This window comes from Heterodontus francisci, chromosome 3 (genome assembly GCF_036365525.1).
Source record: "Heterodontus francisci isolate sHetFra1 chromosome 3, sHetFra1.hap1, whole genome shotgun sequence".
In the NCBI taxonomy this organism is placed as follows: Eukaryota; Metazoa; Chordata; class Chondrichthyes; order Heterodontiformes; family Heterodontidae; genus Heterodontus; species Heterodontus francisci.
This window is the reverse complement of record NC_090373.1, coordinates 169070185-169085469: the sequence shown is the minus strand read 5'-3', so window position 1 is coordinate 169085469 and position 15285 is coordinate 169070185. Positions and strand designations below refer to the sequence as shown.

Here is a 15285-nt window from a genome sequence, read left to right as displayed (position 1 = left end):
CTCCACAGACAGTGCTTGGCCTGCCAGGTATTTCCAGCATTTTCTTTTTATATTCTAGATTTCCAGCATCCACAGTATTTTGCCTTTATATTTCAGCATGATTTCCTCTGACATGTATTTTACTGTTTTGACCAAGTTCCATTTCGATTTGCTCTGTTGATTGCTGACCTGTAGTAGTTGGACATGTTGAGTGTCAAGTTTATTCTCAACTTCTTTAGCTATTTCAAGGCTGTTCATGAAGTCTGTCCATTTTTCTTCCTATGTACAGTACTTCATTGGCATTAAATTTTATCCAACGTTGTTCTGCCCACTCATATTTTGCCCAACTGCTTGCATTTCCCAAGCTGCCTTCGTAGGATCAGATTTGCACTGAATTTCTAAATTATCTAGCCATCTCAAAACATAAAGCCATTTGACAGTGATTTTTGGTATGAAATGAAATTAATTTTATTTCTTCAGCCTGGACCTTCAATCTCTTCTCTAATTCTGGCTCGCCATCCTCCAATGGCCATTTCCCAAACTTTCTTCTAGCCTCTTAATCTCTTCATGGTTTATGGCTTCAATCTCTTTTTCGCGTATCACCATCAATTTTCTGTGGTCAGCATTTTTTTCTCTATAGCTGCACATTACTTTTTTCTAGCTTGTCTGACAACACAGTACATGATCTGTTATCTCCTTTACGCTGAGATTCCATTGCTCTTCCATCTGTATCAGAACACAATCTCAATGCATTATGAAATTTGTGACAGCTCTGTATGCATGAACTGAATAAGAATTTTGTCAAGTTTCTGCCATTTTAGAATTTTTGACGGGCCTTTTCTGCAGCTTTGAACACAAGTGTTATAAATATAAAAATATAAAACACGACTGGACTGAAAAGGGTTAAAGAAAGAATAATTCAGTGAATCAATCCCGTATAACACTCACTCTTTAATCTCAGGAAATATAAACTGAATGACAGTCTGCACTTTTTCCAATAAACATGGAATCTCATTGCATATCACTTTCATAAACCAAGAAAATAATTTAGGTTCTAAAATTTCTATGGATGCAACAGTGAAATTATGATTTAATTGGTGACTACTGTTTGATGGAATAAGGAGCATGCTACAGTGTAATTTTCTGATGGTGAAAGACAGCGGTGATCCAATTTAATGCCTATCTGCATAATTAAAATCCAGGAGAATTGCTTTGTATTTCTAGTGGATTATTTTCTTAACAGTAGATTAAGTTACAGTCTGTAGTCAATGTGACTTATTGATAATGCCAGACAAGATATAATGGATAATTGCTGTTTTTTAATTTTAGGTTGAAGACAATGACGACAAAAAATACCCAGTTGATTTGCAGATCTATTCAGGCACAGAATTCCAATATGTGAAACTATTTCCTAGTCACATGTATTGTACAGAATCCCTAATCCAGAAAGCCTATCTACCAGTATATAAAATACAATAAACTGGCATTTGAAGAAGTCATTTGTTAAAGCTTCGCAATTGTAGCTTTTCAAGAATATTAAGGCTCATGGAATTAAAGTAAAATTAGGCACCTAGATTAAGAATTAGCAATGCCTTAGAATGCAGATAAGGCTGAATGATAATTTGAAAGGACTTCTGGCTGGGACAGGTGATTCATGGAGTGATAGAGGACTGATCACACTATGCATAATGATTTTTCAGAAGAGTACTCCTACGGTGTTATAAACTGTTCTGATGACACGAAGCTATGTGTCCAGATGCCAAAAAAAATATACACAGCACTCAAGGGAAACCCAGTTCAATTAAGTGAATCAACTTTATAACTTTGTATGCTTTTTAATTTTCATTAATACAAGGAGCACTAATATTTGCAGCAGAGATAAAATTTGTACACCATGAAATGATCCAATATTGATTTCCCCCTCCCCACTAATAAAAGTGGAAAAGATAAAGGATTTAATTAGTGACAATCCACTGAAATCAGAATTTGTTATCAACAAGGATAATCAAGTACTGGGTATATCTTTAAAATCTAATCTTGCAGAGATCATAGGTCAGACCGTACTGGCAATATCGCATGAGGTTTTAAAAATCCAATGAGAAGAGTAACAGATGACTAGGGGATTTCAGGCTCTAAGGCTGCTGCTATAATTTGAACACTGGATTCACTTCAGTATCAAAATAGTATGATGCTCAGCTGGCATAACCAAATCATGCTGCCAGCTTGCTCCTTGGATTGTGTTTGCTCACTGAGTAGTTATTTTTTAATATTATGGAAGATGGGGTAGTTCGCCTAACATTAAAAACAATTAATACCAAGTATATAATGTTTCCAGAAAGTCCAGGGTAATCCAACTGGCACAATAACTACCAGAGATGACCTCACACTTGTAGACTTCAGCGCCTTTTGTAGATCGATGATTTCCTGATTTCAAGTTTCTTTCTTTCTTTTTCTTTTGGGCCTCCTTATCTCGAGAGACAATGGATATGCGCCTGGAGGTGGTCAGTGGTTTGTGAAGCAGCGCCTGGAGTGGCTATAAAGGCCAATTCTAGAGTGACAGGCTCTTCCACAGGTGCTGCAGAGAAATTTGTTTGTCGGGGCTGTTGCACAGTTGGCTCTCCCCTTGCGCCTCTGTCTTTGCCAGAGGCATGTTAATGTGCATTTACATTAAAACAAACACTTAGCCCTTGCAGTATAACGTTCCCACTTGTAGTCACAACCACCTCCTCCTAGTTCCTCTCCAAATTGCATACTAATGTGACATCAATATGTTTAGCACCATTCCTTCATCACTGGGTCAAAATTCTAGTATTTCCTAGCTAATTCCATTGAGAGAGCACCATCACCAGACGGACTGCAAAGGTTTGAGAAGAAGGCCTCACCCTCACCTTCCCAGGGCAACTAGGGATGCGCAATAAGTGTGGCCTGGTCAGCATTTCACACATCCCAAGAACAAGGAAATGAAAAGACCTACACAGAATGGAACTAGCTTTCATTCACGAAGGAATCACTGACATAGCTCATAGTCCAGGTCTCTAAAATGTTGATAGATATGAGTAATGTAGATATGAACAGGCTGTTCAAATCACACTATGAACACAGTCTTATTGAACACAAGCACAGAATTAACAAACCTCAACCAAGATGAAAAATTCACAGTCCCCTTCCCTGTAGGTTTATTGTTCTGCAGAACTGACTTTTAACAAAAATAAGCTTCAATTAAATTGTTTAAAAAGAGATGGACTTTTATCTGATTAGGAACTCAGGTGGTTGCAAGTCTAAGTGGAAATGATCAAATACTCTGAAACAAGATAGTCCCAAAGCTGTTGAAACTGTGGAAATATGGCATGGAAAGGAACTAGTTAAAGATGAATAATGCAGGTTGCTAGGCTAGATAGATATACCAGAGCTGAATGTGATTACCTTTAGGAGGCAGTAAGTAACTTTTCAAAATTTTTCCTTTAGATCAACAGGATAGAGAAAATGATGCAGTAGATTGCAAATGGTCTGTGGAACAAATGGCCTTGATGGGCTGAATGGGCCCTTATTCCTAACACTAAATCCACGCAACAGTATTAGCTTCTGTTTCTCGGTAAAGCTCAAGTTTAATTACTTCAGTGCGAAATACATGTTTTCTGTTGTCTTTAACTGAATGACTGAATAGGCTGTGGGAATAAAGATCAGCAAACTGAGTATTTTCCTCTGGAGTGTACAGAAATTCTAATCAAAGTGTAATATATCCAGGTAAACTAGTTATATTTCAAACAGGTTTCAACTGTTGTAACAATACGACTTGGATAATTACCACAGTTGCATAAGAAATCAGAATGAGTCTGCTGCAGCTCGTGTTGAATATCAATGGTTTCAGGTCTGCTGCACTTGAAGTGGAAAAATTTGCAAGGCTATGGAGAAAGAACAGGGAAGTGGGATCAATTGGATAGCTTTTTCAAAGAGCCGGCACAGACATGATGAGCCGAATGATCTCCTTCTGTGATGTAACACTCTATAATTACTGACAGAACCTTTCAGGCAGCGCAGCACAGATGGCAATGTGAAGTCAGATCATCACACTGGCACTTACTTTGTCTGGAGCTAAGGGATGTATACTGCAGTCAATGTTTCTGTTATTCTAGACTCTGGTTTATAATGAACTTGCACAAACTATACCTAGATACCTAGAGAGAACAGGTTTCAGAGTAGTATGACACTAGTGTATGGGGTTTACATCAGAAGTTACACTGTAATGTGAAAAAAAATAAAAATGAAAAAAATCTAAAGTACTGCCTAGGCCTCTTGGGGATCAAGGCACACTCCACCATTTTAGCATATTATCCAAGCTGATATTTCAGTGTAGAACTAAGGGAGTGCTGCATTGATGGAGGTGTCACTTTTCGTATAAGATGGTAGATTGAGGCTCTGTTTGTCTGTTCATGAGAATTTAAAAGATCCCATGGCACTTTTTTTTTTTTGAAGAGAAGCAGGGATTTCTCCTAGTGTCCTGAACCAACACCACTCAAAGCTGGTCATTCACCTCACTGCTGATTGTGGGACTTCACTGTGTGCAAATTAGCTCCTGTGTTTGCCTACATAACAACAGTGACGACATTTCTTAAAGCAATTAACTGGCTGAAAAACACTTTGTAAATAACAACATGCATTTATATAGCACGTGAGCACAGGAAAACATCCCAAAGCACTTCTCAGAAGCCTAATCAGACTAAAATGGACAATGAGTCAAAGGAGGAGGTATTAAGAGGGTTAAATAAAAGCTTGATCAAAGAGATAGGTTTTAAGGAGAACCTTAAGGAGGAATTTCCAGAGGAAACTCTAGAGTCAAGAGTCTAGACAACCGAAGGCAGGGTTTCCAATGGTGAGGAAAAGGGAGCAGGGGTTGCATGAGAGGCCAGATATTGGAGGGACAGAGAAGTATCAGCAGATTGTAGGAGGTTACCAGGACGGAAAAGGGGGAAGGCCTTTGAGGGATTTGAACACGAGAAACAGAATTTAAGATTTGAAGTGTCTGAGGAATGGGAGCCATTGCAGGTCAGCGAACAGAGGGTGAGCTGGATTTGGTGTTGGTTAGGTTACAGGCCCAGCATTTTGGATGAGCTCAAATTTATAGAAGGTGGAAGATGGAAGGCTGGTCAGGGGAACACTGGGATAGTCGAGTCTCGAGGTAACAAAAGCATGGTGTGGGTTTCAGTAGCAGATGGCTGAGACAGGGAAAGAAATAGGCAATGTTAAGGAGATGGAAGTAGCCAATCTTAGTGACGGAGAGGACACGGGGTTGGAAGTTTAGCTGAGGGTCAAATAGGAAGCTGAGGTTGTGAAGTCTTGTTCAGCCCGAAGCAGTGGCTGGATAGGGGGATGGAATTAGCAGCAAGAGAATGAAGTTTCTGGTGGGAGCCAAAGACAATGGGGGCAAAACTGGACAGGGCCTGCAAAAGGGTGCAGCAATCACGATGCTTCTGATGCAGGCAGCATGCAAACTTTCATGCTGCCTGCTAATTTAAATGGTTGCAACATGTAGTCAGCGCTAAGCTTGCTGTTGAGTGATTGCATGCCTATGCAGGGGGCACAAAATCATGAGGGGCTAGCCTGAGTTCAAGCTAGCCTGCACTACTTAAAGCCAGCCTGAGCCTCTTAAATTGGAAGTGCATTGTAGCTGGAGCAGGCGCTGCAAGTCATTCTAAAAGTGATTATGACACGTGGACCATTCAATAATGGTACAACATGGCAGACATCGGGTTCAAGATTTTCCAATGCCGCACTGAAGGCCTTGGTGCAGTTGGAGAGATGAGATCTATCTACAGAAGCCAGGATGCCCTCCAGACAAACTCTCAGAAGGCAGTGGGACCAGACAGATGTGGCAGTCTAATGTCCTTTAGGGAAGGAAATCTGCTGTCTTTACCTGGTCTGGCCTATATGTGACTCCAGATCCACAGCAATGTGGTTGACTCTTACATGCCCTCGAAATAGCCTAGCAAGCCACTCAGTTCAAGGGCAATAAATGCTGGCCTGGCCTGCGACGCCCACATCCCATGAAAGAATATTTTTTAAAAAGTCAATGCCAGGAGTCAGGCCCTGAGGACCTGGATGCAGTGTCGCAGAAAGTTCAATCGCCCCACACGAGTGGTCAAGGTCAGTGAATGTGCATTCAATTATCCCACAAACAGCAGCACTAGCCTCAGACATGCTCAATGCACCACATCCCCGTCACTCACCTACTAACAATCCCGAACAATCACAACACATAACATTCATAGCTTCACCTCACCCTCACACATTCAGCACTGCTGCAAGCCTCACACCCATATCTCTTAGCTTGCACATACTGCCAGCTATTCAACCATGACAGCCACATCACCCAAACACATTGCACCACACTCACTGACACACTGGCTGACGGTATTCTCATAGCTAATTTTCCTTCGCACCTCTCACTTTCATCTCATCCCACAATCTCCTTTCATTTACAAGCTGGAGATGGTGTAAGGATGCCAACCTCCCCTCATCACAACCCTACCTTGTGCATTTCTCCTTTCATGTGTCAAAGAGCTCTCACCTGACCAGGCAATGGCTCTAGAGCAGGACGAAAGTGAAGAAACACCATCACTCGATTTCACACTCTTAGCCACCAACATGTCATTTAGAGGGCAGCATAAAGGTGGGATCTGCATTTGGTGAGACAGCAGGCTTGAGTGGCCTGCAGCCAGGGCACAGGGTAGGGTAGCACAGGTGCCAGCTCTTCAGAGGGCGAGGTTGCATACAAGTTCTCCTGCAGAGGACCGAGATTAGCACCTCAATGGGGCCGATGGGTATTTACAATGAAATGCTCAGTGCATTGGCAAGCCTGTGGCCAATGTCAAGGAACATGGAGGAGTCCGGCACCAACTTTGCACAGGGTGTTGCGCAGAGCCTGCAGCCCATTCTTTCCAGCATGTAAGTGGTGGCGAGCTCCATTCGCACTCTTGAGACCCAACCATGATGTAGTGTGCGATAGCTGACATCCCAGCTTCCATTGCAACACAAGTAGAAGCCACCCAGCACTGGGTGCTGCAGTGGAAACTCAGACTTCGGTCATGCAAAGTCAGCTTGCTGTCATGCAAGATCAGCTTGATGCCACCATTTTGGCTACAGATATCAGTTGTCAAAGAGGCCTACAGGCTGCTACAGCAGTCCAGCAATCTGTCCAACAGACACCAGCACATTTGTTCACAGCATTCATCCTCCCACCTCTGCCACGTCCCTTGCTGTTGCCCATCAGCCAGCCAACCCAGGCTGCTGCCACCCATGCCAACATGGTGCAGTCCAAAGCCAAGCCTTCTAAGGCTGAGCTGCTCAAGGCCTTCAAGGCAACCTGCGGTCTCACCCACTGAAAGTCAGCAGCCTTCCACCAGCCGTGATGCAGTCACTGGGACAGCACTGAGACAGGCAAAGGTACACAGAAGACAGGCAAAGAGGATGCACAAAGGTGATTAGTTGGTCTGGTTTGGTTTGGAATATTTGTGTTGACTTTTATTTTTGCATTGTGGCCATGTGGACACTGTGATGGTCAGTGACAGAGGGAAGGTAAGGTGTGGGCCTGTTGGTGAATGGGGAATTGGGGCTGCATTCACCAGCATCACAATCAGATCAGTGATTCAGACAGCCCGGCCAGGAATGGGCTATTTTGGTTGCCTCCTCCCTTTCTCTTCCAGGGCTCAGTTGGTAGCATTGCGGGTTCAAGCCCCACTCCAGGGTTTGAGTGCAAAAATCAAGGCCGTCACTCCAGCGCAGAACTGAGGGAGTACTCTACTGTCAGAGGTACCATCTTTCAGATATGATGTTAAACGGAGACTCTATCTGCTTTCTTAGGCAGACATAAAAGATTCTGTGGCACTATTTTGAAGAGCAGCAGGGGATGATCCCAGTGTCTTGGCCAATATTTATCCCTTAATCAACATCACTTAAAAAAATCTCTATCACATTGCTGTTTGATGTGTGCAAATTTGCTGCCGCGCTTCCTACATTCCACAGTGACTACACTTCAAAAGTACTTCATTGCCTGTAAAGCACTTTGGGACATCCTGTGATTGTGAAAGGCACTATATAAATGGAAGTCTTTCTTTGCCTCCTCCTCAGCTGGTTGCTATATTGCGAGTAACAAGGGCTCACGGGGGCAAGGTTTTGCTGCATGCAGCAGTCCATCTTGACATCTGCTCTGCGGAGTACTGCAGGGCACCGCAAGAGCGGTCCAGGTGGTGAAAGCTTTGCTTCAGCTTGCCAATGGTGCGTTCTATAATATTTTGCATAGCAGCATGGTTTTCGTTGTATGAATGCTGCTCATCTACGTGTGGCTTTTCCACCTAGTCACCCAGAAGCCTCCCTTTGGTTCATCATGGTGGCCCAAATGCAGAGGGCACAACAAAGTCTTGCTGAATGAAGGCAGGATAACCGTTGCCAGGATACCAGACATTGACCTGCATGATTGACTGTGTACTGGCGAACACCAGCTGAACATTCAGGGAGTCAAATCCGTTTTGGTTGCTGTACATCGGATGGCAGATAAGCAGGGGCCATGTGCGCAGTTAATGACACTCGGCACCATGGGAAAGCCTACAATCCTTGCGAAGCCATTCACTCGATCCATCTTCTGCTCTCTGGCAAGACAGAATGAAATGTATTCACCTCTTTTGGAATACAAAGCCTCAGTGACCTCCCTTATGCAACAGTGAACGGCAAACTGGGAGATGTTGCAAACATCCCCTGCTCCTGCCCGGAAGGAGCCTGCTGCATAAAAGTTAATCACTGCAGCCACTGACAACTCACTCTTTGTCCTCCTCTGAGGTCGTAGTTGCGGCTGCAGCAGGTGGCAGATTTTAGTGAAGACATCCTTACTGAAGGTGCAGATGTCTCACGCTGTTCTTCACTGAGGTTCAGGTAGAAGAACTACTCCCTGAACACCCGGGGCAGGTATGGCCTTCTGCTGATAGTTGTGTGACTACTGGTGCTGGGACTAGTGCAACTGGTTAAATGGCCTTCCTCTGCCTTAGCAATGCAGAAAAATCTTGGAAATGTTTTATCTGAAATATATTACACCTAAACTCAAGTATACTTATCATTTTCCCTAATCTCAACTTAGTTATCCAGGGACAAGCTGAGCAGAATGTGGACACTGACTTTGTGGAAGGAAGTGGGTTGTGGAGGACGGGGGCTGGGGTAAGGATAGAAAACAAGGTACTGTGCCACCCTCTTCAAACTGACAGTGACGAATAGCAGAGGCAGAGGCAACTGCCTTGCAGTGAGTCTCAAGCACATGAAGTTCAATGAGAAGTAATAAAATTGAAACTATAGAAACTCTCTGTGACACTTGATAAGCGTGCAAGGGCAAATCTAATAAATGGCAGATGCCATTAGATACCCTGATATAGCAAAATCTGGGCCATTTTTCTTCAACAGGCAAGTTGTATACAAGTCTCTTCCATGCTAAACAGAGTTTTTCTGAGAAAAATTCTTTTGTATATCATCGCCATGTGATGCCACATTGCCAGACAATGACATCAGACAAAAGCATGGGGCAGCAGTCTGTTCTCTTATTTTAAAGTTCATTTCTCTTGTTCCCATCTCTGATCTAACTATGGAAGGGTAGTCAGGTGACATACACCCAGGACTACACCAACCCCTTTATTAGCAACAACTAGGAGGGGCATGAAAGTGCCATGAAATGACCAGCCCTCTGATTTTTCCCTTCCATCCGATGACGGAGAACATTAACTCACCACGTGTTACATTGTTGGTGAGATGTCATGTTCTGCCGCTGAGGTACAGCATTTCAGAGCCAAAAGGACTGTGCCAACCTGTTATCCTTCTTATACAGAACATGTAGGAAAAACATCAGCTACCAGGAGCAAGTTTCAGATTGTAACCCAAGCTTATGATTCAAGTGAGGTTTGCACATCAAGTTCACCTCGTTTACCACATTAGTAAATTCAGGTCCCTGAAAAGTTTTCCAGAAAAATATATTTTCACAGTTGCATGTTAGTTCAGAGCCATAATCTGTGGAGATGTTCATTCAAAAAATACTTATTAAAAAAACTTCCCCATGTCTTCTGCCTCCTTTAAAATCACATGATCAGCTCTATTCATCCAACTTCAACATCATTTACTCTTGAAAAGACTACTAAATAAGTTTTCCTACCATAAAATCAAGGTAGTATCAAATTCAGCAGGCTATTTTTCATTTTCATTTAAAGGATGACAGAACAATGTTATTCAGATAAAGCTGTATTATTAGCTTTCTCTTTTGATGGCCCTGATAGAAAAGTTAATTCTGTGGGTTCTTTCACTTCAAAACTTACCTGCAGCTCCGTTTCCATTTCCAACTACCACCAGAGCACTGACAGATCTCTTCCTCCCTTCTTTTGCAGTCATATTGAAGACACTTTTAACCTGTCCAACACAAATGGAGCTGATTAAATCTTAAGAATTTGAAAAGAGAACATTTCTACTCTAAAAGCAAACTAGATTTGAATGAGATTCTGCAATATCAGACAGCACCAGATGATAGGCTTTATCTTGCATCCTCTCCAAGAGTGAGACAAAGAGATGTTAGAATAGAGTACATATATATCACAGCAACATTCCAGTCTTAGGGTTGCTGAGGAGAAACATTTGGGACAATCTTTTGGAGGGATCTTTAGCAAAACAGGAGATGTACGAGTGCCATTTGAGGTCAGAGGAGGCATGTACCCAACAATATTAATAGATTACGGATGAGTAAAGGTAGATTCATCAGAAGTGTTAGCTATTGGTAAAGACTTGTAGATAAAAAAATAGAGTCATTTAAGAACAAAAACAACAGTTCGCATTGATATAGTGCCTTAAATATAGATAAATGTCCTAAAGCATTTCAAAGGAGTATAATCAAACAAAATTTGGCACCAAGCCACAGAAGGAAATATTGGGACAAGTAACCAAAAGTTTGATCAAAGAGGTAGGTTTTAAGGAATATCTTAAAGGAAAAGAGAGGTAGAGTTGGAGAGGTTTATGGAGGGAAATCCAAAGCTTAGGGTCTTGACAGCTGAATGCACATCTGCCCAATGGTAGAATGGTTAAAATTGGGATGTAGAGGAAACCTTCGACCAGGCAGCTTATTTCTCTAAGCATTTGTATGCACAACCTAGCTTGGAGAGGATATTTTGCATTGAAAATGCACCCCAAATACCCACACTCCATTTTAAGGTAAACTAATGTATTAGTCTAGAACTTATATTAAAGTTATAGTTGAAGATACACATGCCTGTACAAGCATATGAAACATTTTTACACCTTTCATAAATACTGCACATAGCTGCAACACTTGGACTAACTAGTTTCAGTGTTACAGACTTACAGATAGAGAGTGAGCGCTGGACCAGCAGGCAGTCCAAAAGAGCGGCGGCAGAGACAGCAAGCGAGCAGGACCAACAGGAAGTTCAAAAGAGCGGCAAGAGAGAGAGGTGGGGGGGGGGGGGGGGGGAGACAGATAGAGAGAGAGAGAGGGGGGGGGCAGATAGAGAGAGAGAGGGGGGGGGACAGATAGAGAGAGAGGGGGGGGGGGACAGATAGAGAGAGAGAGGGGGGGGGACAGACAGAGAGAGAGAGAGAGGGGGGGACAGATAGAGAGAGAGGGGGGGGACAGATAGAGAGAGAGGGGGGGGACAGATAGAGAGAGAGGGGGGGGACAGATAGAGAGAGAGGGGGGGGGACAGATAGAGAGAGAGGGGGGGGACAGATAGAGAGAGAGGGGGGGACAGATAGAGAGAGAGGGGGGGGACAGATAGAGAGAGAGGGGGGGGACAGATAGAGAGAGAGGGGGGGGACAGATAGAGAGAGAGGGGGGGGACAGATAGAGAGAGAGGGGGGGGACAGATAGAGAGAGGGGGGGGGACAGATAGAGAGAGGGGGGGGGGACAGATAGAGAGGGGGGGGGGACAGATAGAGAGAGGGGGGGGGGACAGATAGAGAGAGGGGGGGGGGACAGATAGAGAGAGGGGGGGGGACAGATAGAGAGAGGGGGGGGACAGATAGAGAGAGGGGGGGGGACAGATAGAGAGAGGGGGGGGGGGACAGATAGAGAGAGGGGGGGGGGACAGATAGAGAGAGGGGGGGGGGACAGATAGAGAGAGGGGGGGGGACAGATAGAGAGAGGGGGGGGGACAGATAGAGAGAGGGGGGGGGACAGATAGAGAGAGGGGGGGACACAGATAGAGAGAGGGGGGGACAGATAGAGAGAGGGGGGGACAGATAGAGAGAGGGGGGGACAGATAGAGAGAGAGGGGGGGGACAGATAGAGAGAGAGGGGGGGGACAGATAGAGAGAGAGGGGGGGCACAGATAGAGAGAGAGGGGGGGCACAGATAGAGAGAGAGGGGGGGCACAGATAGAGAGAGAGGGGGGGCACAGATAGAGAGAGAGGGGGGGCACAGATAGAGAGAGAGGGGGGGCACAGATAGAGAGAGAGGGGGGGCACAGATAGAGAGAGAGGGGGGGGGACAGATAGAGAGAGAGGGGGTGGGCAAGGGAGTAAATAGTGGATGCTCGGAGGATCAATTTCAATCCTCACTAGACGCAGGCAAAGTACCAGACGATTGGAGGTCTGCAAATGTTGTACCATTGTTTAAAAAGGGTGCAAGGGAAAGGCCAAATAGCTATAGGCCGGTCAGTCTGACCTCGGTGGTGGGCAAATTATTAGAATCAAATCTAAGAGACAGGATAAACTGTCATTAGAAAGGCATGGATTAATCAGAGATAATCAGCATGGATTTGTTAAGGGAAGGTCATGTCTTACTAACATAATTGAATTTTTTGAGGAATGATGACAGTAGTGCAGTGAATGTTGTCTACATGGATTTTAGCAAGGTCCCACATGGCAGACTGGTCAGAAAAGTAAAAGCCCATGGGATAGAGGGGAACGTTGAGAGTTGGATCCAAAATTGACTCAGTGACAGGAAACAAAGAGTAATGGTCAACGGATGTTTTTGCGAATGAAAAGCGGTTTCCAGTGGCGTTTCACAGGGCTCAGTGTTGGGTCCCTTGCTGTTTGTGGTATATATTAATGATTTGGACTTAAATGTGGGAGGCATAATTGGCAAATTTGCAGATAACACAAAAATTGGCCGTGCAGCCGGAGAAGTGAGAGGTAATGCATTTGGGGAGGGAAAACAAAGCAAGGGAATACACATTACATGGGAGGATATTGAGAGGGGTAAGAAGAAGTGAGACATTTTGGAGTGCATGTCCACAGGACCCTGAAGATGGCAGGACAGGTAGATAAAGCGATGAAGAAGGCATATGGAATGCTTTCCTTTATTGGCCGAGGTATAGAACACAAAAGCAGGGATGTAATGCTGGAACTGTATAAAACGCTGGTTAGGCTACAGCTGGTGTATTGCATACAGTTCTGGTCACCATTACAGGAAGGACAGAGGAGATTTACAAGAATGTTGGCAGGGCTTGAAAATTGCAGTAATGAGGAAAGATTTGATAGGCTGGGGTTGTTTTCCGTAGAACAGAGGAGGTTGAGGGGTGACTTAATTGAAGTGTACAAAATTATGAGGGGCCTAGGTAGACAGGAAGGAACTGTTTCCCTTAGTGGAGAGGCCAATTACTAGGGGGCACAGATTTAAAGTGATTGGTAGAAGGATTAGAGAGGACATGAGGAAAGAACATTTTCACCAAGAGGGTGGTGGGTGTCTGGAATTCGCTGCCTGGATGGTGGTGGAGGCAGAAACCCTCAACTCATTTAAAAAAGGTACCCGGACCTGCACCTGAAGTGCTGTAACCTGCAAGGCTACGGACCAGGTGCTGGAAGGCAGGATTAGAGTGGGCGGCTAGTTTTTTCAGCCGGCGCAGATACAATGGGCTGAATGGACTGTGCCGTAACCTTACTATGGTTCTAAGACACACAATTTTACAGAGAACTGCAGCAATAAGTTAGGTAACTTGGTTGTGGTTTCATGTAACAATCCTCCAAATGGGCTGTGGAGACCTTGTAAAAGGATCATTTACTCTCCAAAAGACCCCAGAATCCAATGCCCCTATATCTATAACTATTAGCAGGCTGCTCGACATTAAAATACACTCAGCTAACTATCAAATTCATAACCATATTATAATATTCCTGTGCATGAAGTTCTTTCTAGACATGAAATTAGTGTTCAATTTCAATAGCTTTACTCAAACCAGTCTTGAAAGTACACATTTCAATTCCTGTTCCTCTATTCAACCTTCAAAGTTATCAATTTCTGGAAAGCTCTGATCAATTTCAGTACACGTTAATCAGACGAAATATACATGGTCAGCATTTTTAACTGTCAAGGTTCTTTTTAAATAGGCTACATTAAGTTTCATTAACGTCCATGAACTGTAAAAATGGGAGTAAATGCAAATGAAATTACTGAGAATACATCTATTCTTGATATTGAGCTGGGAGAAATATAAGCCTAGATTTTCTGCTCGAGTGAAAATCACAAATCACAAGATGATTTGCATCTGCCCAATGTGACCCAGAGTAATTTGAATAATTGGGACACTATCTGAGCATCAGAACGACCAGAGAGTGGCAGATCACCCTTTGGGGAGGGGGCAGGGGCTACTGCACTGCTGTAGGATTTAAAGACCTGCAGCAGCTTAAAGAGGCAGCTATATACCAAAATGGCCGTGAAGCAGAGCACAAAGGTGTCTTTGCAAAAATGTGAGATTTGCAGAAGGGCAGTGAGCACTCAATTTGTCTGATGGAGGTGCTAAAGTGGTGCTGGGCGAAGTAAGGCAGAGGAAGGAGGCCATGCTTGGTAATGGGACAATGCAGTACCCATGGACCCAGCCGAGGGGGCATGGGGGAGGGGTGGGGGGAAAGTCAACATCAATGCCAACATCTGGTGCACAGCAACTCTGCACCGGAAAAAGCTGAACGGTCTTGTTAGGTTGGACAAGGCAAGAGCTAAAGCTTCCAAGAATGCACCGTCTTAAGCAAATCTGCCACTTTCAATGGCATACCCTTACACAATGTTGTAGTGCTTATGGCTAATATTCAGGAGGCTGCCTGGTGCCCTTTACCTCCAGCCTTCACCTGTAACTGTTCCTCTACTCAGCCTTGCATACAATCAGCTTACTAAAAACCTCGCATGGAATCTAACTGCAGGTAGCTGTCATGACATCCATAAAAGGACAGTGTACTGACATCTGGCTTTTACTGCAAGTCACAGTAACCAAATAAGTTCTCACTTTTTTTTTAAACCGGTCAAGCTGAGGTCTTTGCAACCATGAGATGAACTCAGGTCCAGAG

At 44.0% G+C, this 15285-nt stretch overlaps 1 protein-coding gene across 1 annotated transcript in view; it reads right to left on the bottom strand.

Annotated features, from left to right (window-relative positions):
- The window catches only part of mrps5 (mitochondrial ribosomal protein S5), a 161486-nt gene that overhangs the window by 27962 nt on the left and 118239 nt on the right, over nt 1–15285 (bottom strand). The window contains exon 6 of the mRNA XM_068027484.1: nt 10320–10410. Coding sequence (XP_067883585.1) covers nt 10320–10410 — 91 coding nt within the window. The remainder of the gene's footprint in view (nt 1–10319; nt 10411–15285) is intronic.